This window comes from Hyperolius riggenbachi, chromosome 4 (assembly GCF_040937935.1).
Source record: "Hyperolius riggenbachi isolate aHypRig1 chromosome 4, aHypRig1.pri, whole genome shotgun sequence".
Classification (NCBI taxonomy): domain Eukaryota; kingdom Metazoa; phylum Chordata; class Amphibia; order Anura; family Hyperoliidae; genus Hyperolius; species Hyperolius riggenbachi.
In genome coordinates, this window is record NC_090649.1 from 458,006,687 (window position 1) to 458,031,826 (window position 25,140).

At 45.4% G+C, this 25,140-nt stretch overlaps 1 protein-coding gene across 2 annotated transcripts in view; it reads right to left on the minus strand.

The window, feature by feature from the left end:
• Positions 1-25,140, minus strand: part of GALNT14 (polypeptide N-acetylgalactosaminyltransferase 14) — a 518,272-nt gene that overhangs the window by 141,420 nt on the left and 351,712 nt on the right. For both annotated transcript variants that reach the window (XM_068232789.1, XM_068232790.1), the window contains exon 3: positions 22,010-22,108. In XM_068232789.1, the coding sequence (XP_068088890.1) occupies positions 22,010-22,108 (99 nt within the window). The remainder of the gene's footprint in view (positions 1-22,009; positions 22,109-25,140) is intronic.

Sequence of the window (25,140 nt, forward strand, 5' to 3'; positions counted from 1 at the left end):
ATGGGACTACCAGTTATCATATACAATCAGGTTTTTCTTTTTATGAATGATTGTCCGATGACTGTTTGTGGATCATTCTTTCAAACACTATGTTAACGCTAACTTGTTTACAAGGCTTAAAGAGACTCTGAAGCGAGAATAAATCTCGCTTCAGAGCTCACATGCCCCTGCTAAACCGCCGCTATAGCGCCGCTAAACGGGGGTCCCTTCACCCCCAAACCCCCCACTGCAAAACTTGGTCGCAGACTTGGCCACTCCTGGAGGCAGGGCTAACGGCTGCAGCCCTGCCTCCAGTCGCGTCTATCAGCGGCGCATCGCCGCCTCTCCCCCGCCCCTCTCAGTGAAGGAAGACTGAGAGGGGCGGGGGAGAGGCGGAGATACGCGCTGACAGACGCGCGTGGGGCAGGGCTGCGGCGGTTAGCCCTGCCCCAACCAGGAAGCGCTCCCCTGCTGCACCGAGAGGATTTGGGGGTGAAGGGACCCCCGTTTAGCGGCGCGATAGCGGCGTTTTAGCAGGGGCACGCATGCCCCTGCTATCTATGAGGTCTGAAGCGAGATTTATTCTCGCTTCAGACTCTCTTTAAGAAAGGTTCCCATCCCCCAAACCTCCTCTCTGCTAAATTTCACTCACTTGGACTGAAAAGTTCCATTGATGATGTCATGCTAGGGCTCTTCTGGGACTCCTCCTCTGTACCATCCATCAGTCCAGCCCCCGCGGTTCCCACTGGGAGGAGGCATCAAGTTCATCCCCATTCAAGTGTGGCTATTGCCAAGTGCGTAACTACAAACCTTTGGCCGCCCAGTTAAAAATCCATGCCCACCAGTATAACAAATGCCTGCAGAGTAACATTCACCCATCTAACAAGTGCGGTTAGTGTAATATCACCCAATTAATAATAATAATAATATAAATAGTATGGCCAGCAAAGCACCCTTTCCCCCAATCAAGTGTGAAAATATGAAATGGGGCCGTAGGCAAGTAACAACTTTGGGCCCATCTTTGACGGCCTCCTGACTTTTTTGAAAGATTTAGTGCTGGCTAGTGTCAACCAGGTCCCTAGTCTATCGCAATGTCCTAGGCACCTGCCTAAGTTGGTGGGGATGATCCAGCTGTACCAGCAAGTGATGCCCTTCCCCCCTCCCAAAGGCAACTGGTATTGTTTAAAAGGAAATAAATATGGCAGCCTCCACATGCTTCTCTAAATAAAAACAAGGAACACCAAGAGCCCCAGTAGTGTAATATGTACTGGTAAATGGTTACTAGATAGAGTAAATATTAATACTCACAAACCAGGGTTACCATTAGGCAACCACTGTAAAGGCAGGTGGGGAGATTTTCCTGACCCCACTCAGGAATAAGAAGTCGCTCTCTGTAGATGAGAAAAAAGGGGGTTCAACCCTCCACCCAGGGTGGACTCAATACTATGCAGGAGAACAGAGGCGCTAAGAGGATAAAAGAAAGCTAAATGAGCTTAAAAACCAAATTCTAGGTAAATAGAGGAGGTAGTGGTGGACTTACCTCCTCCAAGTAGACACACAACGACTGTAGTAAAGACAGTCAATATATTTTATTTATGAACTCCAAATATGCAACGCATTTTGCAGGTTTGATCTCGCTTCATCAGGCAATAACAAAGGAGCAATAGCATATGTGGTCAGTAGAAGAGCCAGGCACCTCATGCTTCTCTGTTCAAATTTACTCTAAAGCAGAGGAATGCAGAAACAAGGTAAGACAAAGCACTTCCTGATATACTAAGTCTGGGATAAACAGTTGACTTAGTTTCTTGTCTGAGTAGTCACAGGTTATTTTCATTGCCAGCGCAGATTGTGACGCTGAGAGTTTTGTCTGTGTCTGCAGCAGCCAGCAGCGCACTTTGTCTATTGTTTATAAAGTCATTATAAGGCTTTTAGAGGAGAGGACAAAACTGCTGCGCTGTTCATATCCATCGCTCCATTCATCGCTCTCATTGCATTGTAGAACGCATCAGATGGCGGCGCATATTTCCCGGCCCTCCAGGATGCAGCGATGGGGAGACGAGGTGGACCATCTGCTTTGGTGGGTCTGTCAGTTGTCAGGTGACGTCACCCCCTCCTGTACTTCCCAATATAGGGGGGAGGGGGCGTAGGACGGACGAGGTTCCCATTATTCTATCTGTGTGGATGGAAGCTTGCCAGAGCCCCGGGGGGTGTCTTTTTACATGCTTGGAAAGGAACATATGCCTGATGATAGATTCATCTTGTTATTCCCAGGAAACAATAAAACAATAGCTGCAGCCACCGTTAACAATTCAGTTGTTTGGGATGTGCTGAAAAAATGGCTGTGATTTCTTTGGATGAGATGGATTAGGATGTAATGGGGCCTTAGGCAAGGTAGTAGATTGGGGCCCCCATGTGGTCCTTTTAGTAAGCTGAAATGGAGAGAGGTCAAAAAGGGTGGTAGGTGGGCCCCTTGACAGCCTCTAGGCCCCAAGCACCTGCCTAGGTTGCCTGGTGGATAATCCTGCTCTGGTAGTCACAGTAGGCAACTACTATGATGCCCAGGTAAAATGGAGTCCTTAACGTGTGTACTTACGCACGATGACTGTCGTCTGGGATTGGCACTTGACAGTTAAAGAGCAACTCCAGTGAAAATAATGTAATAAAAAAAGTGCTTCATGTTTTCAGTAATTAAGTATAGATGATTTAGTCAGTGTTTGCTACATTGTAAAATCTTTCCTCTCCCTGATTTACATTCTGACATTTATCACATGCCGACATCTTTACTGCTGGCGGGTGATGTCTGTGGAAGGAGATGCTGCTTTTTGGGCAGTTGGAAACAGCTGTTATTTCCCACAATGCAACAAGGCCCCCACAGTATTATGTCAGGAACTCGTTGCTGTGAGGCGCTGACATCACACTGTGGGAGGGGTTTCACCACAATATCAGCCATACAGAGCCCCCCGATGATCCTTTTAAGAAAAAGTAAAGATTTCTCATTTGAAAGGGGGTATCAGCTACTGATTGGGATGAAGTTCAATTCCTGGTTACGGTTTCTCTTTAACCTCCCTAGCGGCATTGACTGCTATACACGCCAATACAAGACATGTTGTGAACAGTATTGACATGCATACACGTCAATAGTCTCCTGCACTGTATACTAGACCCTTTTGGCAAGTTACAGGGAAAAAAAAGGTTATGAAAATTAATTGGATCACTTTGGGGGGGGGGGGGGGGAGGGGCACACACCTACGATAATAAGGTCGTTGCTTCATTGTGGACAGACCAAATTTGATCAGCTGGACAGTCACTGTTGTTCTATCATTGAGCTACCACAGCCCGGCGACCATATGGGCTTGAAAAACGCCACGGCCTGCACTCTCGCCATGGTGCGCACCAGTCCAGCACGGCCGTCACTCCACAAACAGCTGCTTGCGGTGCGTTACACAGTGAGTTTGGTGTGTCAGTGTGAAGCAGTACTCTAATTACACTCTCTGATTGATGTATACACATGCAAGATGTTTTAAAGCACTTGAGGCCTGCAATTTAGCATTCAATGTGATTCCTGCCCTTAAAACGCTGCTTTGCGTCAAATCCATATCTTTCCCCCACCCCACCCCCGGGACTTTTGTCGTCGGTCTATCCCACTCCTCCATGCAGAAACTCAGATGTTAGACCCCTTGAAACATCTTTTCCATCACTTTTCTGGCCAGCATAAGTGTTTCTAGCTTTCAAAGTTCGCCTCCCCATTGAAGTCTATTGCGGTTCGCAAAAGTTTGCGCGAACCGAACTTTTACGGAAGGTTATCTCTAAAGAGGGATGACAGTGTAATGCACGAGGAAGTGGGTTCTGGTGGATGGGGTAAGAAATGGGACAATATGCTTGCCTGAGATAATACTGCACTCCGGATCTATTGGCGACACATTAGCCCTGACTGAGTTTAGTCTAGTGTATGTACGTTGCTTAACCTCTAGCAGCCAATGCAGCTTGTAAGTCCACCAGACCAATTTATTTTAGCACTTTTTTATTTCGTATTGGTTACTTTTCCTTTACTATTTTTTACATTTAAAATGAGCTCCTTAACTCCCACACACCCCAATAGTTACCCACAATTATCTTTGTAAAAAAAATTAAAAATACACAATTAAAAAAAATACATAAATAAATAGTTACCTTAGGGATCAAACTTTTTTTAATATGTATGTCAAGAGGGTATATTACTATTACTTTTTAAATTATGGGCTTGTAAATAGTGATGTACGCAAAACTGAAAAAATGCACCTTTATTTCCAAATGAAATATTGGCGCCATATATTGTGATAGGGACATAATTTAATCGGTGTAATAACCGAGACAAATGGGCAAATAAAATATGTGGGTTTTAATTACAGTAGCATGTATTATTTTAAAACTATAGTGGGCCAAAACTGAGAAATAATTAATTTTTTCCATTTTTTCCTTAATTCTCCTGTTAAAATGAATTTAGGATAAAATAATTCTTAGTAAAATGTACTACCTAAAGAAAGCCTAATTGATGACGGAAAAAAACAAGATATAGATCATTTAGTTGTGATAAGCAATGATAAAGTTATTGGCGAATTAATGGTAGGTGAACGTTGCCTGGATGCATCAGGTGAAACAACGCTGTAGGCTGAAGTGGTTAAGGTGAGCTATCTCATGAGATAAGTCTTGTGAATAAAACCCCAAATCAATCATGGTCCCGGGTGCTGTGTGCAACCAGAGCAAAATCCTCCAGCAGGCAATTTAGGAAGGTGCCTGGGGCTTAGTAAGTGTCAAGGGGCCACTAGCCACCTTCTGTGGGGGGGGGGGGGGGGTGTGAAACATTGACCTACTCCTCCGAGTTATGTGACTTGGGGGAGGGGTATCTGCAATCCCCGCTGGGTCTCCCCCTTGGTGTTATCCAGCCTCTAGTGCCGTCCTCCCATAGCGCATGCTCATTATTGATGTACTGTACTCTGTAATTGTATACGGAGCATAATTGCGGAGATTACTCGCGAGCGTAACAAGTGAAAACAACGACGGCTGAGTTCCATTCCATTAGCAGAGCGGGAGGAAATTTATGGCGCACAGGGGAGGTATAAATTCCACGCGCTTTTCATTATATTTCGGGCTGCACGGATGTAAATATTACATAATTTGCCAAAGCAGCGCTCTTTTGAATCGCTGGCGGTTTACAGACCCGGCGGGGGCTGTCAGCCTCGTAACTCAGACTTAAAATAAATACATGTTTCATCAATAGCTTATTTAAGTGCAGAAATTTGTCGCTTAGTCAAAAATCTGCTCCATAAAATTTCTTACCTCGACGTTTCATCTCCGGCGCGGCGAGGAAACGCCAAAGACGTGAGAGCTGGTCTGGCCGTAGCTTCGGGGAAATGCAATCATTAGATCTGATGGGAGGGAGCAGACTGCGAAGACCACCCAAAATGGTAAATGTTCCTGCCTGCTGAGGACTTTTAAAGGACAACTGTAATGAGAAGAATATGGAGGCTGCCATATTTACTTTTAAACAATACCAATTGCCTGACATCCTGTTGACCTCCTTGGCTGCATTAGTGTCTGAATCATAGACCTGAAACAAGCATGCAGGTAATCCAGTCAGTCTTCAGCCAGAGCATCTTATCTGCATGCTTCTTCAGGGGGTGTGGCTAAAAGTAATATCGGCAGAGGATCAGCAGAACAGCCAAGAAATCTGCATTGTTTAAAAGGAAATACATAAGGCAGCCTCCATATCCCTCTCACTTTAGGTGTGCTTTAAAGAGAAACTGTAATAAAAAAAATCCCTAGGGAATACTTACCTCAGGAGGAGGGGGAAGCCTCTGGATACGTTTAAGGCTTCCTCCATTCTCCTAAGCCTAGGGATCTAGTGCTGGCAGCCCCCAAAATACAGTCGACAAGCATGTAGGCTGTTGCTCAGGTGCCACGTCGCTGTGTTTAATGTTGCCGTAGCTGAGAGTGTATATGAAAAGGTTATTTCACCGTCAGACTAAATATAGCCTCAATGGCCTTGTAGAGATAAGCGTTCCCATGTCCAAGTAAACCATCTCTCCTGCTTTGCTCTGCTGCCTAAATTCCAGAGATCCCAGCATCTCTCTCACTTCCTGGTGTGTGCGATGACAGTTAGCATCTGCTGTCACCTGATTATCCTGTCCTTTGTATGATGAGTGGGGACATACAAGCTGCTATAAGAAGTGCCAGGGAGGAGCAAAACTCGAGTTCAGTGAGTTTTTTATGGAGACATTCACGGACAGGAGTTATCTGCTGTGCTAAGTTTCCTCTCCCCCTCACTGCTGTCAGAGTTTATGCCTGGTCAGCGTGGATAAAGACCTGAGACCTGTACATTTATGGTTTGGTTTGTCTATTTTATTCTCCTAGGAAATGACAGTAGCATTCTCTGTGCTACAGTTTAACTCTTTCCTATATCATTTTAAAGAAGTAGAGCATTGTACTGTAAGCCATCAGTGAAAGCAGGACATTTTGAAACAGGATGACAACTGAATGACATGTATTTATATTAAAACAAGCTATGTATCTCCTTCTAATGCTGAATGTGTATATAGCTGGGTCAGTATACAGGAACAACATCTGAAGAAGGCTCATTAGCCAAAGGCTTACTGATTTTCTTTTAAGCTAGCCAATAAATGGTATCATTCTGTTTCAAACCTTCCTGCTGACTCATTTTAAGATCTGTCCTTTCTTTCCTTGCCCTAAGTGCTACGTTGTTAATGCTTAAAGGACGCCTGAGCTGACACTACATCTATGCCAGTGTGTGTAGTTTGGGATTCTTCTACTTACCTCTTCTCTGTTTTGGATGGGGTTTCTGAAGCATGCATGCCCCGAAAGAACACTATCGGTTGCTATGAATCCTCCTGGTAGGAGTGCAAAACTACAGGGAGTGGACAGAGCATGCACTGCTTCTTTGTCAAGGGGGCAGTGCAGCAAAACAGAGGGGAATTCATTCAAACCAGTGATCGCTAGTCAGGGTGTTAGACAGAATGGGGAGCGGTTGGTGACATTCCTTGGGCGCTGGAAAGTACAAATTCGGCCCTGCAGCAATCACATAGCTCCTAATCCACCTTCTCCCTCTCTCTTCCGAAAGATGGGCTGGAGCCAACAGGGGCTTAAAGGATTCCCGAGATGACATGTGACATGATGAGATAGACATGTGTATGTACAGTGCCCAGCACACAAATAACTATGCTGTGTTCCATTTTTTTCTTTCTCTGCCTGAAAGAGTTATATCAGGTGTGTAAGTTGCTGACTCAGTCCTGACTCAGACAGGAAGTGACTACAGTGTGACTCTCACTGATAAGAAATTCCAACTATAAAATACTTTCCTAGCAGAAAATGGCTTTTGAGAGCAGGAAAGAGATAAAAAGGATCAATAGTTCATAGATTTTTAGCTCTGGCATACTTCAATGAATGTGTCATTGAGCAAAAACAATAAAACAGTTACAACTTAAAAAGTAGATTTAAACATAAAATAAAACAGTAGAATATCTTAAAAAGTCATTTTTAGGAGAAGGAAGATAGATAAAATCGTTATTTCGTTCATTTATTTTCGCCTCGGGTGACCTTTAACCTCCTTGCCGGTTATCCCGAGCTCAGCTCGGGGTAACCTGCGCAGGAGGATATCTCAGGCCCCGCTGGGCCGATTTGCATAATTTTTTTTTTGTTACAAGCAGCTAGCACTTTGCTAGCTGCTTGTAACTTCCGATCGCCGCCGCTCGCCGCCGATCCGCCGCAATCCGCCGCGCCGAGTCGCTCCCCCCCGCCCCAGAGCCCTGCGCCGCCTGGCCAATCAGTGCCAGGCAGCGTTGAGGGGCGGATCGGGATTCCCTATGACGTCCCGACGTCCATGACGTCGGTGACGTCATCCCGCCCCGTCGCCATGGCGACCGGGGAAGCCCTGCAGGAAATCCCGTTCTCAACGGGATTCCCTGCATACTCTGATCGCCGAAGGCGATCGGAGTGGGTGGGGGGATGCCGCCGCTTAGCGGCTATCATGTAGCGAGCCCTTGGCTCGCTACATGATTTTAAAAAAAAAAAATGTGCGGCGCTGCCTCCTTGCCGGATTTTTTAGACCGGCAAGGAGGTTAAGAATACACCACCCAAACCCTGCCGTCACAGGGGGCTTCAGAGCAGCAGTGGTAGCAGAGCGTACAAGCCAATCCCTATACAACGTGCCTTTTTGTCACATGACATGCATGGATGGAAGCTGCTTGGTGATTGGCTGTACGGCGCTTGTGCACTGAAGAGGAGGGAAGAGGACCTGTCCCCTTGCTGGACTGAAAAGAATTAGGACTTACAAATTGCCTTACTTACGTGCGATCTCGAATAAAGCAACGGTTAATTAGTTTTCTTTCTTTTCCCTCCCTCTATCGCTGCTTGAAAAGCCGTCAGATAAACAGAAATACAAACTGACAATCCTGAGAAAAATGAGAGATAAGTTTATGCGCTACAAATCGTAATTCTAAACCGAGACGGGTAATTTGTCCTCCCACATCTTTTCCGTGTGATTTGCCAGCGATGAAATACTGTCAGATGATCGCCCCAAACAGATGCGGTTTATGCTAATGCGTCGTGTTAATAACAATATCAATGGGAGAATTAAATTCCCCGTTCCCGGGAACAATGGGAGATAAGTATTAGGACCCTCTACATCTTCCGCGCTGATAAGTTAATTCACTTGTTGACTGTAAATATCATTTTGGTTACACTCTCCGCACCAGCTGTGTTTTCTGTACAGTAATTACTCCATTGTATTCCGTGGCAGGGTAGATTGTGCAGCCTGACAAATAAAATAATTGCCTGTTTTTTTAAGCATGATAGATGAGTATTTAAATTTAAATTACACTTCTGCTCGGAAAAAAATAAATGTGCTAAACCTATTTCTGGGCTGCACAAGTCTTTAGGGGGGTTTTGCATCCATTGTAGTCTACAATGCACGCCACTTTGTAAGCGTTGAATTGATATTTAGTGATTCATTAATGTGCAATCAGGCTGATTGCATCATTATAAACAAGGTGATTGAAGGTAAAGAGCAGGAAAATAATAAGTAGAAATTAGTAATCCCTGGCAGGGGCGTATCTGGGTAATATAGAGCCTATGGCAAACACTGAAACTGAAATTAAAGCACACCTCCAGTGTAAATTAATGTTAGTGTTAAGGACACTAACTTTATATGTTACAGTATAGCGGATTATTATAGCCCCTATAAGAAGATTAGTATACTCAACCACTCTACCCAGGCTACGCCATATAAGGTGAAGGCCCCACCCCCATTATGGAAATAGGGCATGGCATTTTTTCTGGGGGCTGGGCTGTGGAGGAGGAAACTCAGCCTCCAGGAAGAAAAAATGCCTTGGCTGTAGCAATAGGCAATACTGCAGTTTAGCCACTAGGGCCCTGTTTCATGAAGCTGAGCTGCCATAGCAGCGCAGGCTCCACAACAGCAGCACAACCTCAATCCAGGGCTGCACGTTGCGCACGGTTGTGCAGAGTATCGTGCCGTCCTTAGTTACATACTGTAGTAACGGTCGCGCTAGTAAAGTATCGTGGTCACGATAATTCACAGCAGCGGCCGGCATTTAAAGGAGTGCTCGTCGTTGCTATGTAAGCAGAGGCGGCTCCGGGAGTTTTTTTTAGGGGGTGCTGGATCTCTTCTAGGGGTAGCTGGAAACTGAAAAAAGGGGGCATTGCCAAACACAGGGGGTATGGCCAAAAAGAGCGTGCCTATGCACTAGAAAGTGGGCGTGTATAGGTACAGTAATATAGTTGCCCCAGTATAGGTAGCATAACTGCCCCAGTATAGATAGTAGAGCTGTCCCAGTATAGGTAGTATAGCTGCCCCAGCATAGGTAGTAGAGCTGCCCCAATACAGGTAGTAGAGCTGCCCCAGTATAGGTAGTGGAGCTGCCCCAGTATAGGTAGTAGAGCTGCCCCAGTATGGGTAGCATAACTGCCCCAGTATAGATAGTAGAGCTGTCCCAGTATAGGTAGTATAGCTGCCCCAGTATAGGTAGTAGAGCTGCCCCAGCATAGGTAGTAGAGCTGCCACAGCATAGGTAGTAGAGCTGCCCCAGCATAGGTAGTAGAGCTGCCCCAGTATGGGTAGTAGAGCTGCCCTAATACAGGTAGTAGAGCTGCCACAGTATGGGTAGTGGAGCTGCCCCAGTATAGGTAGTAGAGCTGCCCCAGTATGGGTAGTAGAGCTGCCCCAGTATGGGTAGTAGAGCTGCCCCAGTATAGGTAGTAGAGCTGCCCCAGTATAGGTAGTAGAGCTGCCCCAGTATGGGTAGTAGAGCTGCCCCAGTGTATGTAGTAGAGCTGCCCCTGTGTAGGTAGTAGAGGTTCCCCAGTATAGGGAGTAGAGCTGCCCCAGTATAGGTAGTAGAGCTGCCCCAGTATAGGTAGTAGAGCTGCCCCAGTATAGGTAGTAGAGCTGCCCCAGTATCGGGTGTAAAGCTGCCCCAGTATAGGTAGTAGAGCTGCCCCAGTATAGGGTGTAAAGCTGCCCCAGTATAGGGTGTAAAGCTGCCCCAGTATAGGGAGTAGATCTGCCCCGGTATAGGTAGTAGATCTACCCCAGTATAGGTAGTAGAGCTGCCCCAGTATAGGTAGTAGATCTGCACCAGCGTAAGTAGTAGAGCTGCCCCAGTATAGGTAGTAGAGCTGCCCCAGTATAGGTAGTAGAGCTGCCCCAGTATGGGTAGTAGAGCTGCCCCAGTATGGGTAGTAGAGCTGCCCCAGTATGGGTAGTAGAGCTGCCCCAATATAGGAAGTAGAGCTGCCCCAGTATATATAGTAGAGCTGCCCCAGTATATGTAGTAGAGCTGCCCCAGTATAGGTAGTAGAGCTGCCCCAGTATAGGTAGTAGAGCTGCCCCAGTATGGGTAGTAGAGCTGCCCCAATATAGGAAGTAGAGCTGCCCCAGTATATATAGTAGAGCTGCCCCAGTATATGTAGTAGAGCTGCCCCAGTATAGGTAGTAGAGCTGCCCCAGTATAGGTAGTACAGCTGCCCCAGTATAGGTAGTAGAGCTGCCCCAGTATAGATAGTAGAGCTGCCCCAGTATAGGTAGTAGAGCTGCCCCAGCTCCTCCCTCCGTTCCCGCGGCCACCACTTATGTATCCTTCTGACAGGCACTACCTTTATCAGTTTATCCGCCTCCTCTCCTGACTCACAGGCGCTCCCCGCCTACTCCTCCTCTGTAGTGAGATAGCTACAAGAAGATGTCCGCCGATGTCCGCATTTGTGGACATTGTCGGCCATTTTCTTGTAGCAGTGCTCTAATTACAGAGCGGGGCGGCGAGCGGCGATACAGGGGGTGCAAAGGGGGTGCTTGGAATATCTTTTGGGGTGCTACAGCACCCCAAAGCCCCCCCCCCTGGCGCCGCCCATGTATGTAAGTAATGCGCGTAATGTAGAAAGGCACACTACGCTGCATGACCGTGTGTAGCGAGCAGCCCTGGATTTAGGTTGCGCTGCTGTCATCGAGTTTGCGCTGCCGCTGCTATAGCAGCGCAGCTTCATGGATCAGGGTCTAGGTGTCTCACTAGTGTTGTTAAAGTAAACCAGAGACTAACCAATTACAATCGATACTTACCCGGAGCTTCCTCCAGCCTCATAAGCACATGTGAGTCCCACGCTGTCGTCCTCCTGCGGTCTGCCGTTCAGTCACGATCAGCCCCGGTAACTGGCTCAGTTGCGTCAGTCTGAGTCTACTGCACATGCAGTGAAAAAACTTCCATTTTTCAGCATGTGCCCTGGTGGGAAAGAGGCCACAGGGAAACATGGACACCGGACTGCACATCAGTTGTCCTTTCAGTTACAACTGACAGCAACTGATGAAGTGTAATGCTAGGTACACACCATACCATTTTCTGTTAGATTCTTCTGTTAGATTTACCTACAACATGGAAAAAAGCTATCTGGCAGGTAGATCTAAGAGAAAATTGTATGGTGTGTACCTAGCATAAAAGGAGCCTAAAGGAAATTGGGGCTATTGTAATTTGTCAAAACATATAAAGTTATGTCCCTGACAACAACTTTAATTTACACCGGAGGTCCGCTTTAAGATCTACACTCTTATGTAGGAGCAATGATCTCCTAGGGATCATTTTACAATCTGCCCATCTGAAAATGATTCACTATGTAGCAAAATACGGTAAATAAAAAATAAATAAAGCGACAGAAGACCAAGGGGGATTCCGAGGACAAGTTGAGAAGAAGCTTTAGTTATTTTCAGCATGTGGTCTAATCCAGTTAAAATAGAGAATAGTGCCCCCCCCCCCCCCCCAATATATATATAAATATATATGTCCATTTTCAAGCTGGATACATTTGCATACTATTTGCATCTACCATGCAATAATGAATGTGGGCGTGGCTGCTTGTTTCATACCATATTTCTTGCCCCCGTGTTGAAGCGTTCGACTCGCTTGAAACCTCTGCCGCCTTCGTAATAGAAAATTTGTGCAGACGTGAAAAATAATAGATGACTGTTAAGTGAAATGTAATCATAGTTCAGTCGTCCATAAGAATCGAATTACATTTTTTTCTCTCTAACCCTAATTTGATTCCGGCTTCCGCTTAATCAAAATGCTGATGCCACTTTCACTAACAGGAGAAGGGAAAGCGGAGAATCAACAGAGCGAGTCTTTTACAGGGTAACTCAGAGGAGAAATATTCCAAGTTGATGCAAACTTTATGCTCATTTTAGGCAAATGTATGCAGTTTGGATAAGGTCTAGAGGTAGCCAATGAGATGTAACTAATTCTGAGTTGATGCACGGTAATACAAATGATTATTATTATTATGTATTTATATAGCATTGACTTCTCCAGCAGCACTTTACAGAGTACATAGTCATGTCACTGACTGTACTCAGAGGAGCTCACTGTATAATCCCTACCATGGTCATATTCTAATGTCTTACCATATTATTATTATTATTATTATTATTATGTATTTATATAGCACTGACCTCTCCTGCAGCACATTACAGAGTACATAGTCATGTCACTGACTGTACTCAGAGGAGCTCACTGTATAATCCCTACCATGGTCATATTCTAATGTCTTACCATATTATTATTATTATGTATTTATATAGCACTGACCTCTCCTGCAGCACATTACAGAGTACATAGTCATGTCAATGGCTGTCCTCAGAGGAGCTCACAATCTAATCCCTATTATAGTCATCTGTCCGTTGTAGTCTTGGGCCACTTTAGGGGGGATGTGGGAGGAACAATGAGTGCCTGGAGGAAACCCACACATCCACAGGGAAAACATACAAACTCCATGCAGATAATTTCCTGGCTGGGATTTGAACCAGGGACCTGTTTATGTATGCAAAGTTATACAGCTTGTCCAGGGTCTATGGCTAAAAGTATAAGGGGAGAGGATCAGAAGGACAGCCAGGCAACCTGCATTGTTTAAAAGGAAATAAATATGTCAGCCTCTACATGGACATTTTTTCCACTAGGAAACGCAATCGCACTGCAGTGGGCATGTGTTCCCTTCTACATCCACTACCACGATTTTGTTGCAAGCCGTTAGGTGTAAGGTGCCATTGTGGTGCGTTTGCAATTTCCAATGGAGAAAAATAACCTTGGTAGGAAAAAAACATTTGAATTCCCAAATCGCAGGGAAACTCGCATAGTGGCGCGATTAGTGGAAAAACAGCACCGCAATTTACATGTTTATTGTGGTGCTGTAGCGATTTGCAGAGGGTGAGCATTCTGATTTGCAGAGGGTGAACGTTGTGATTTGCAGAGGGTGAACGTTGTGATTTGCAGAGGGTGAACGTTGTGATTTGCAGAGGGTGAACGTTGTGATTTGCAGAGGGTGAACGTTGTGATTTGCAGAGGGTGAACGTTGTGATTTGCAGAGGGTGAACGTTGTGATTTGCAGAGGGTGAACGTTGTGATTTGCAGAGGGTGAACGTTCTGATTTGCAGAGGGTGAACGTTCTGATTTGCAGAGGGCGAACGTTCTGATTTTCGGATCTAAGTGCACATAGTGAAAAAGGGTCCCAGGTCTCTCCCCTTGGGTCAGAGCAGGATCATCCACCGGGCAACCTAGGCAGGTGTTTGGGGCTTAGTGGGTGTCAAGGGGCCCACCTGCAACCCGGGCCCCAAATCTACTACCTTGTCTAAGGCCCCATTACATCGTAATCCATCTCTGCCTCGGGTTCCCTTTAAAGGGAATCTGAAGTGAAAATAAACTTATGATATAATGAATTGTATGTGTAGTACAGCTAAGGAATAGAACATTATTAGCAATGATATGAGTCTCATATTGTTTGTTTCCAGTACAGGAAGCGTTAAAGCGGAACTGTACATTTGAAAAAAACAAACAAACACAGTTTCACTTACCTAGGGCTTCCCCAAACCCCCAGCAGCCGTCCTGTCCAACGCCGGTCCAGCACGATCCTCCTTTCTCCCACTGCGGTGCAGTTTCATCCAACGGCAAATGCGCCTGCGCGCCCCGGGCTACACTATTAGCATAGGACGCTATCGCGGGCTGGAACGTGAAGAAAGCTTTGCGTTGCACAAGGCGCGCAGGCTCAGTTGCCATCGACTTAGAAGGCGACGGTAACGAAACTGCACCGCGGTCGGAGAACGGAGGATCGTGCAGGACCGATGAGGGACAAGACGGCTGCTGGGGGCTTGGGGAAACCCCAGGTAAGTAAAAATGTTTTTTTTTGGTTTTTTTTTTTCAAATTTCCAGTTCTGTTTTAAGAAACTTCACTTATTATTTATGCAAAAAAGCTTCTCTGAGCTCTCTGACTAATTTAGTCAGAGAGCAGTCTAATTTTCTGAAGCACATACACATCAAAGAAAGAAATAGTAAAAGACAACTTCAGATAAGATTTTACTGCAGTGAAGTTTAAAGGGTCATTAGCCTGCTCTGTTTCATAGTTTGAAATACTGAGCGTGATTTGTAAACTGCAAATATTAGAGAATGATGCGATGTTATAAAAAAATCTATAAAACTAAAATAAAATAAAAACTATAGTATTGAGAATATGGCGAGATTTGATCTCATTTGGGATGCATGGAAAACATATAGGCGAGTTTAGTTCCCTTGGACATCTGTGTGTTTGGCTTCCACTTTGTTCTGTGTATCCTATGATATTTGGGACTCTTGTGCTTTGATAGGATAATTTGTTATTTTTCTTTTTGTTTTTTTTATCTTTTCTTTCTTTTTTTCGTTTGTAATAGGGAGAGCTATATTATGATATAGTATGGACTTGAGGGATGGACTGATCAGCTGGAGGTGCTTGTTGCCCCATTTCCCTGGTCGAACGGTCTGGTTGACTGGACCCCGCTCTCTAAGGCCTAGTGCACACCAGAGTGTTTCCGCTGCGGTTTGCGATCTGCTTGCAGGTGCGGATCCGCTTGGGTAATGTATTTCAATGGGCTGGTGCACACCAGAGCGGGAGGCGTTTTGCAGAAACGCATACTCCCGGGCTGCTGCAGATTTTGGATTGCGGAGGCGTTTCTGCCTCCAATGTAAAGTATAGGAAAACCGCAAACCGCTCTGAAAAACGGCAGTTCAGAGCTGTTTTCCAGGCGTTTTTGTTACAGTAGCTGTTCAGTAACAGCTTTACTGTAACAATACATGAAATCTACTATACCAAAACCGCTACACAAAACCGCAAAACGCTAGCTGAAACGCTGCAGAAAAATAAGAAAAAGCGTTTCAAAATCTGCTAGTATTTTGCGGATCTGCTAGCGGTTTTTGGTGTGCACCAGGCCTAAGAGTTTTTTTTTCTTTCTTTTTTTTTTCTTTTTATTTGTGTTTTTTTTTGGGGGGGGGTTTATGTGTGTTGGTTTTTTACTTGTGTTGAGTTTTTGGGATGGCTTTTGCCATTTGTGTGCAAATTATTATTTCTTGCTATGTTCAGTATTTTGTATTTGTTATCTGCTCAATAAAGCATTTAATAACAAAAAAATAAAAATAAAAATGAGACTCTTTTCTTTGCTGCTAATGTTCTATCCCTTATCCGTACTGCATATAGAATACAAATCATTATACTGTATCATACGTTTTTTTCGCTTGAGTGTCACTTTAAAATCATTTTTGAGAATTTAGATGTTGTGGTTTTTGGGGAGATTACGAGCCCGAATTTCCCTTCCTAGAACCTTTCCCCTGTAAATATCACAGTTACAGCCATATTTTACACATGTTCATTTCGTGTTTTCAGCGGCGTCCTTGAACAACGCCGCTGCGCCTCTTTATGTGTACTATGGCCGGTAACTCTTCCCCGCGCGCCGCGTTCTGTCAGCCGATAATGACTCTTCCTCGCTTGACCTTGAGCCGCCTCCGTTCTTCGCTACTCCAATAATATTATATGTATTGTTTTATAGGTATTTCTTCCCATTACCGCTGGCTGGGAGTTCATGGAAATGGCGCGGCCGTTCCGTCCGCCGCGCTCCCATACATATAAATACATTTATTTCTCTTTTTTAGAGGTAGCGCGTGGAGAGGCGTTTAATCATCCCCCAGTTCCAATTACCTCCTTTCCTGCCTTTCATTTGTATCACCCGACAGGGTTTCCGATTACAAGGTAGATATTTAAAAATGGGGAAAAGAGGAGCAATTGGAGAAAAAAATGGTCCGTTGCAATCTACAAATCACCAGGGAAATATACGAGGTTTTCCCGCAGAACATTATGTTGCGTTTATGACCATAGGCAGCAAGAACTGTACTTATTGCGGCTAAGAGGATTTTTAGGAACTCCATACATGTTCTACAGGCACCCTCTGCATGTATTTGTGGCAATCCAGCTTCAGGCCTGGAACCCACTACAAAACACTATCGCTAATCGCAATCGCTAGCGTTTTGTATGAGCAGTTTGTACGCGATTTCAGGAGCATTTTAGGGAGTGATTTTAAAAAGTGTAATCAATTTGCCAGCGGTTGTGTAGCGATTAGTGTTTTAAAGTCTGATTTGGTCCTTTCAATTGTTTTTTATTTTGTTACAGTGTACAGTAACTTTAAAACGCTAGCAAAATCTCTCCATGCAGGTTTTGATGAGCGATTACGCCAGCGATTATATACTTTACATTGAAGCGCAAACGCTACCAAAATGCTGCATGTCCTGAATTTGCGATTTTGCTAATCGCAATCGCTACTGTGGAATTTGCACCAACCATTTACATTGGCAGAGCGTTTAGGGAAATTGCTAGTGTTTTATCACGCTCCCTAAACGCTCAAAAAAATCGCTCTAGTGGGTTCCTGCCCTTAAAGCGGATCCAAGATGAAAAACTAACTATAACAAGTAACTTGTCTATATATCTTATACTATCTATCTAAAGTTTAGATAGTTTGCACAGCAAATCTAGCTGCAAACAGCTTCAAAAGTTTATGATTAATTATTCCTGTGGTGCAATGAGGGCAGCCATGTTCTGTTTGTCACATTGTCACAGGCTGAGGGCTGGAGATGCTATCAGCTTGCCTGTGTGTAAATTCAGTCCCCTCTCCTCCTCCCCTCTGCCTATTAAATTTTTGGCTAATAACCTCCACCTCCTTCTGCCCAGACTGAGCTCCCATAAGCCCTTGCAACAGTGCCAAGGCACAAAAGGAGCTGTGGGTGAGGCTTGTTTAGTTTATAGGGAATTAGAGTATTAAAACAAAACAAAAAAGCATTTGGCGTGAGGAATGCCCTATAAACTATAATGAAAGGAACACAATTATGCAATGAGTAAAAGTTTATCTCGCATCCACTTTAAGGGCTGGTGCACACCAAGAGCGGCTCAGAGCGTTTTTAAAAATGCTTGCGCTTTGAAAAGCACTTGGCTAATGTATTTCAATGGGATGGTGCACACCAGAGCGTTTCGTTTTTTCCCCCAAACGCAAACTCGGGTACTGCAGCATTTCTGCTGATTTCTGAGGCGATTCAGCCTCAACGTTCAGTACAGGAAAGTGGAAAATCGCTCTGAAAAGCGCTAGATCAGAGCTATTTTCCAGGCGTTTTTGTTACAGAAGCTGTTCAGTTCCAGCTCTACTGTAACAAAAAATAAAAAATGCTACACCAAAATGCTCCAAAAATCGCCAGGCATGATTAGAAAACCTCTCTGCACATGCCTAGAATTGCTCTAAAATATCACTTCAAAAAGTGCTGAGTGTTTGCGATTACCCTAGCGCTTGTTGGTGTGCACTGGGCCTCAGGGCCGGAGCTACCATAGGAAAAAATAGGCAGTTGCCCCAGGGCCCCAGAGCCTGTAGGGGCCCCCAAGTTGTCCCTCCCCCATCTGAACTGTTGCTCCCCAGGGACACTGCAGAGTCGGTTAAGTTGGGGGATGATTGGGGGAGGGTCAGCAGCCAGCTCAGGGGCCCAGGAGGGAAATTTGGCTGCAACAAAGGGCCTCTGATGACGCTTTTTGGTCAGGGTGGTGTCTGTTAGGGGGCCCCCAGGCTAATCTTGCCCTAGGGCCCCATCGTTACTTGAACCGGCCCTGCTGGGCCTGACTTTGGAAAACAGAAGGTATTTGCAATTATTCAGGTTGTAGTGTGCATACGATGTCTCCCACAATGCATCACTGCTGAATATGCAAATCATGGAATGGGAGGGGGGCTGCTGTACATGGAAGGAGAGCCACAACAAAGTGTGCCCAGGGGCAGAAAAAGTAAAATTCCCACCTTGAGTACATAGAGAAGAATGTAAATTCTTCTAATGGAAACTGTAGAACAACAATGAGCAATCTCAGCAAAAGCTGGAATTTCAGGGTGTGTAAAAGTACCGGTAATCACAATAAACAAAAATATGATCATCGACATAAATCATGAAAAACATGAATGGGGGCAAAACCACTACAATAAACTTCCAACACCAATATCACACGGTTTATTGCTATGCATTGACAGTACATTATCCTCTCTACTGATTATTACAGTGTGTAAAATATCGTAACTTTATTAGCAGTCCGACAGCTGGACAAGTAACGATCGGCGTGGGCTGATGGCGCCCCCGCAAGGCGGGTCCTGGTGAGACTCCTTTTATGCCGCAGGAGTTATAGACATGAAACTTCGGCACAGCTGCAGCACAATCTGCTGCCGCAAATTGCTGCAGGGGGAACAAGAAAAGCCGTTAAAATCAATGACGGGCTTTGTGTGCTGCCAAAAGCGCCAGGGGACGGGCAGGCGGACAATGCCTCTTTACTTTATAGCCCTCTGGAAGTTGAAAGGTTCAGATATATAAACAGTGTGAGTTTGACTATTTAAACTGTAGCTGTAGCGGATTTGTTAACATTACAATCGGATTTAGTAGTTTGCTTTTTATCAATTTAATAAAGGATTTTAGAGAAAAGAAGGAACAGATATGTTCCTGGAAACAGGAAACTTGGGCACCTGAGTTTGGGTGACACCATAGGAGCAGGGCCGGCCCGCTCATGAGGCGGGGTGAAACCTTTGCCTCAGGCGGCAAATTTCCAGGGGCGGCACCCGCCCGTCCGTGGGTGCGGGGAGCCGGCCGCCGAGCTGGAGGGGTAGCTGGCAGGACGGGGGTATTGGGCCAGCGGCGGGGGGTCGGACCCCCCCCTCCCTCGCCTGGGTCTTCCGTCCTCCGCTCCCCTCCAGCCTTAAATAGAAGCAGCCGCTATGTGTAAGAGGAACGGGCGGGGAGGACTCACCTCTTCCTCGTTCCAGCGTGCGCTCCACTGACGTCACTTCCTGCAACGCTGCAGGAAGTGACATCAGTGGAGCGCACGCTGAAAAGAGGTGAGTGTCCTCCCCGCCCGTTCCTCTTACACATAGCGGCTGCTTCTATTTAAGGCTGGAGGGGAGCGGAGGACGGGGGACCCAGGCGAGGGAGGGGGGGGTCCGACCCCCCTCCCCGCTGCTGGCCCAATACCCCCGTCCTGCCAGCTCCCCCTCCAGCTCGGCGGCCGGCTCCCCGCACCCACGGACGGGCGGGTGCCGCCCCTGGAAATTTGCCGCCTGAGGCAAAAGAGGGGGGGGGGGGCGGCGGCGGTGGCAATTTTTTAAAAATTTGCCTCAGGCGGCAAAAAGTCTAGGGCCGGCCCTGCATAGGAGCCCATTGAAATACCACCTCCCACCAATGGCTAATCTTAAGATTAGCCATTGGTGGGAGATGGTTAAGATTAGGCATCCAGTGGGAATGGTTACGATTAGGGAGGGTTGAGTGTGAGAATAGGGTTAGGTTTGGCTGTAGTAATATATCGGTATCCATTACCTATACTTTACTATCGCCATTAGCACTGCAGAAGTAAAATATCTGTAAATCTACCTATATTCTACAATCAGCTATTTCTGGGCGCCCATTTTTCATGCACGCTTTGTTCTTGGCCTCCACCCCATTACCGTCCTGTTTGGGCCCTGGTAAAACTCTCATCAGAGGAAGATTTAGGCTTCACAAGAGTCTACACACCATACAATTGTTTATATTATTTTTTAATGCAAGAATTACAACCAATTTTTCTTTTTTGACTCAACGTAGCATTTGAAAAATCTGACCAATCTAAGATACAAGTGTTCAATTTTTACCCAATCATGAAAAAAAAATGATTGTAAACGCCGAGAATATTGACAATCTATCCTACACCATTCAATGTTCATAAAAACAGATCAGAAAAATCTACAATTCCAGATCAACTTAAATAAAAAAAAAAGACAGGACATTTCTCGAACTAATTAAAAAAAAAAAAAAAAAAAAGCTTTAAATTGACATAAAATTGGATCATTTTATTGTATTGTGCGTGGCCACCTTTGAGGTGCGTACACATCCAATTTTGATTGGCTATCCAGTAGCCAATTTTACTATTTCCATGTAGTATAGGTGCCAACAGGTTGTGATTAAATGAGCAGATAGTGTAAGTAAACTCTCATAACTGCATAAAGGCGGTAATATTGGCCAGTGATTGACCAATCAAAATTGGATGTGTGTATACACTCTAAGTTGAGGGTTGATGGCAAGTAGAGTCAACAGTCTGAGCAAACTACTGGAACATGATGGAACAGGGCCGAGGTTACAGGTTAAAGGGATACTGTAGGGGGGTCGGGGGAAAAGGAGCTGAACTTACCCGGGGCTTCTAATGGTCCCCCGCAGACATCCTGTGTTGGCTCAGCCACTCCCCAATGCTCCGGCCCCGCCTCCGGTTCACTTCTGGAATTTCTGACTTTAAAGTCAGAAAACCACTGCACCTGCGTTGCCGTGTCCTCGCTCCTGCTGATGTCACCAGGAGTGTACTGCGCAGACACAGACCATACTGGGCCTGCGCTGTGCGCTCTTGATGACATCAGTGGGATCGAGGACACGGCAACACAGGCGCAGTGGTTTTCTGACTTTAAAGTCAGAAATTCCAGAAGTGAACCGGAGGCGGGGCCGGAGCATCGGTGAGCGGCTGCGCGGGCACAGGATGTCTGCGGGGGACCGTTAGAAGCCCCGGGTAAGTTCAGCTCATTTTCCCCCGACCCCCCTACAGTATCCCTTTAAAGTAGATGTCACACATTGGCACTTTCTTTCCCAGTATCGCAAAAACACAAAACACCTCCGCCCAGCTTCACAGTGCTCATTCTACTAAATGAGAGGTAAGGGGACCTCACACGTTGACTCTTACTTTCCCAGCATCCACAAAAATACTTTGTGTCATTCTCTTCTAATATTAACAGCTCTTACTAATCCGTGAATCTCTGCCGGAGAAACAAAAACAATCTTTTCACCACCTGCTATTTATATCTGACAAGTATATTATCTACATTGATTTTATTTCCAGTTGGATAATTGGTCATTCTTTCTCGTACTCTCAGAATAAGAAAGCACGCTGGAAAATGTCACCAGAGTCTTTTAACAAACTGTCATTTTCCGCCACCTTCCGACCGCCTGTCATCACAATGTGGTTTTTTTTTTCGTGCCTTCCCTTTCCATGGTTTAATTAGTGGCCTTTTCGTGTGATAACCCCTCAGGTCACCTCTAAGACTGATAGCTTCAACAAAAGTTTACAGCGGGCGTTCTTATTGTGCGGCGCGCCACGCACACCTTACCTCCTGATGGTCCGCAGAAGCGTGGATCGTGCCTCGTTGTGGAAAGTGATAATGACGCTCGTAGGTGGAAGATCCGATGAGTAGTGCAATTCTGTACATCTGAAAAACAGAGAGATTACGCAATAAGTCTGCTGTCTTTGCACGGCTAATTATTTTCAAGCATAACTTCTTCTCAGGGATGGATTTCAGGCAGGGCCACAAAGGCCATGGCTTAGGGAACCAAGAAAGCAAGGGGTGGGCTGTGGGCAGTAGTATGCCAGTAGCAGGTAGCCCACCGAACAGTCATCCTGCTACACAGAGTTTGCACAAAATGGTGGGAGGCGACCAACAGCCGGATCTGGCATTCAGGTGGATGAAGGGGCAGCGATTGGGCACTTACAGTGGTCTCTGAGCTGCCTGTCAATCATCGAATGTGCGCCAAGTTTGCCTCAGGCAGCAAAAAGTCTAGAACCGGCCCTGTTTAAAAGAAAATAAATATGGCTGCCTCTATATCCCTCTCACTTCAGGTTCCCTTTGGTAGTTCAAATCCCATTTATTTCCTGACAATTAAAAAGACTTTATTATTCATACATATTATGTGGGAGTGTCCTCGAGTACAACATCTTTGGAACCTAGCCAAACAACTTATTCTAGTCGAAACCAATCTCCAAATCTCTCTCCCACCTCAGTTGCTGTCCTTCATTTAGGACTAGACTAGATCTCATGTCAACACAGAAACTTTAATCTCCCATATATTAAATGTGACTAGACAATTAATAGACAGCAATTGGGGAACTAACGATTTACCAAACTTGTTGAAACTGAAAACAAGCCTAGAATACTTGCAGGAAATGGAATCCTACTTTCAAAAGACTCCTTTTCCCAAACTATGCTAGATATTAAGGCATAGACTATCCCGCCCTATATGGATTGCAAACTCAGACCGGTCCACATACACTTTAAGGCCAGGTTCACACTGTAGTTTAAAGGCAAACGGATCCGGTAAAGCGGATCCGGTCTCGCTGTATGGCTTGGTCCACTGGCAAACGGATCTGTGAAAAAGATCTGATCATCAGTCAATCAAATCCGTTTTCGCTCTGTTGCAGCTCTGTTCTGCTGAGCAGGAGGGTGAGGGAGGGTTTCTTACCTAGGCTTCCGTCTCTTCCCCTTGCGTCATGTGACTACCAGGAAGCATGGTAGTCACATGACGTGACATGAAGGGGAAGAGAAAAAAAGCCTGGGTAAGAAACCCTCCATCTCTCCCTCCCTCCCCCTCCCCCACTTGCATCCCCAGTACCCACATCCCCCAAGACCCCCACACCCAGTGGATATTGACCCTAGAACGATTCACTAGTGTGAAGAAACCTTCCGTTCTCTTATTGCTCTCAATGTAGGGCTTTAGCTTCCATTTCCGGTCAGCTGGGCTCAGCGGTCTGGAAAATTTGATACTGCAGCAAAGTTGCGTTCCGTTCATCGGAATGTACGAAACGGATCCATTCGAATGGACGCATGTGAGCGAAATTTTGGTCTAATATATACCGGTACCTTTTTGGAATACAACCTGCGCTTTTTGACATTTGATGGCTTTGCCTATCAGAAGTGCAGCAATAGACACAAAGACATTTTCAATTATCGTTTGATTGTCACAGACTTATATTGACCAGTATTGGCACAGTCTAATATGTTGTTCATATTAACTCCTCATATTTTTCGGAACTCTGATCTTGGAAATCTTCAACTGAATATGGGGAAGCTGCTAGTTTCTCGCATGGGATGCCACGCCGTCCCGACCTCCGCTCTCACTCCACGCTGATGCCCATATCACGGGGCCATCCATCCATCCACACACTTGCCGCACAATCTGTCTGGGCAAGGAGACCGTGACAGTTACTTGCAAGATCTGCCACATTCCTCATCAGTTCTGTGGGACATACGCTATATACCCTCATGCCTCCAGTTACTTTCACACATGGTGAGATGAAAAGCCAGCAGCGCCTAGAGAGATGGTGAGATAAACTGTTTGATATCAGGGCTGCATTTCTGAGCCCACATTGCCATGATTCTGTGCTTTAGTGTCGCTGCACACTGATTGATATTGAAGATACCACACATGTGTTGATGCCAGTGACAAGAGTTGTTTATGATTGTTGCTACATTGAACTGTTTCATCAGCATTGCCCACTTACCGGTACTGGGTGGAGGATGTAATAATAATAATAATAATCCGAACATTTGTATAGCGCTTTTCTCCTTTCGGACTCAAAGCGCTCAAGAGCTGCAGCCACTGGGACGCGCTCAGGAGGCCACCCTGTAGTGTTAGGGAGTCTTGCCTTGAACTCCTTACTGAATAGGTACTTGACCTAGCCAGGATTCGAACCCTGGTCTCCCATGTCAAAGGCAGAGCCCTTAACCAGTACACTATCCAGCCACCACTACTGCCTTGCTTGGTCTGGCTATACCACTGCTCCTTTAGTATGCCATACTAACACTGCCTACTAACAGGAGGGCTGCTACATTATCTGTTTGGTCCTGTTTTTGATACCGCTTTTTGCTTGTATGCTGCATACCTTTCGTATGCTGTTGATTCCTTTTGGTCTGCACCTTCTATTATATTACAACCGTGCACTGTTAGGACCGTGACTTTAGTTAGATGCTGGCGAATGAGTGTGGAGTGGATGAGTCATGACGGGGTGGCTGGCCATTCCATGTACTTTTTACTGTTTTTAATTATTTGTTGTTCTAATAAATTTTGATATGGTCTTTGCATATGATGTATGTTGGTCTACATTATTATTAGTGATTGGATTTGGGGGTGTATTTCCTACCATTTAGCGTTTCCACTGCCACTACTGTGATTATTATGATTATGGATATTTCCCTTTGTCATAATATGCCTCTGTCCTATAATTAACTGCATATTCAACACGATGGCCCCTATGCAATGAATTGTTTCTCCTGAGTTATTTCCTAGGAGATAATTTTCATATTCTATTTAAACTAAATTTTCAGCATTTTACAATTGCAAAAGTACCTAAAAGTAGGTGAAAAAAGTACTATTACATTTATTTTCAGTGTTTTTCTTGCTTGCTGATGGTTTAACCACTTAACGACCGCCTAACGCCCATAGGCGTCGGCGGGTCGTTAGTAGTATA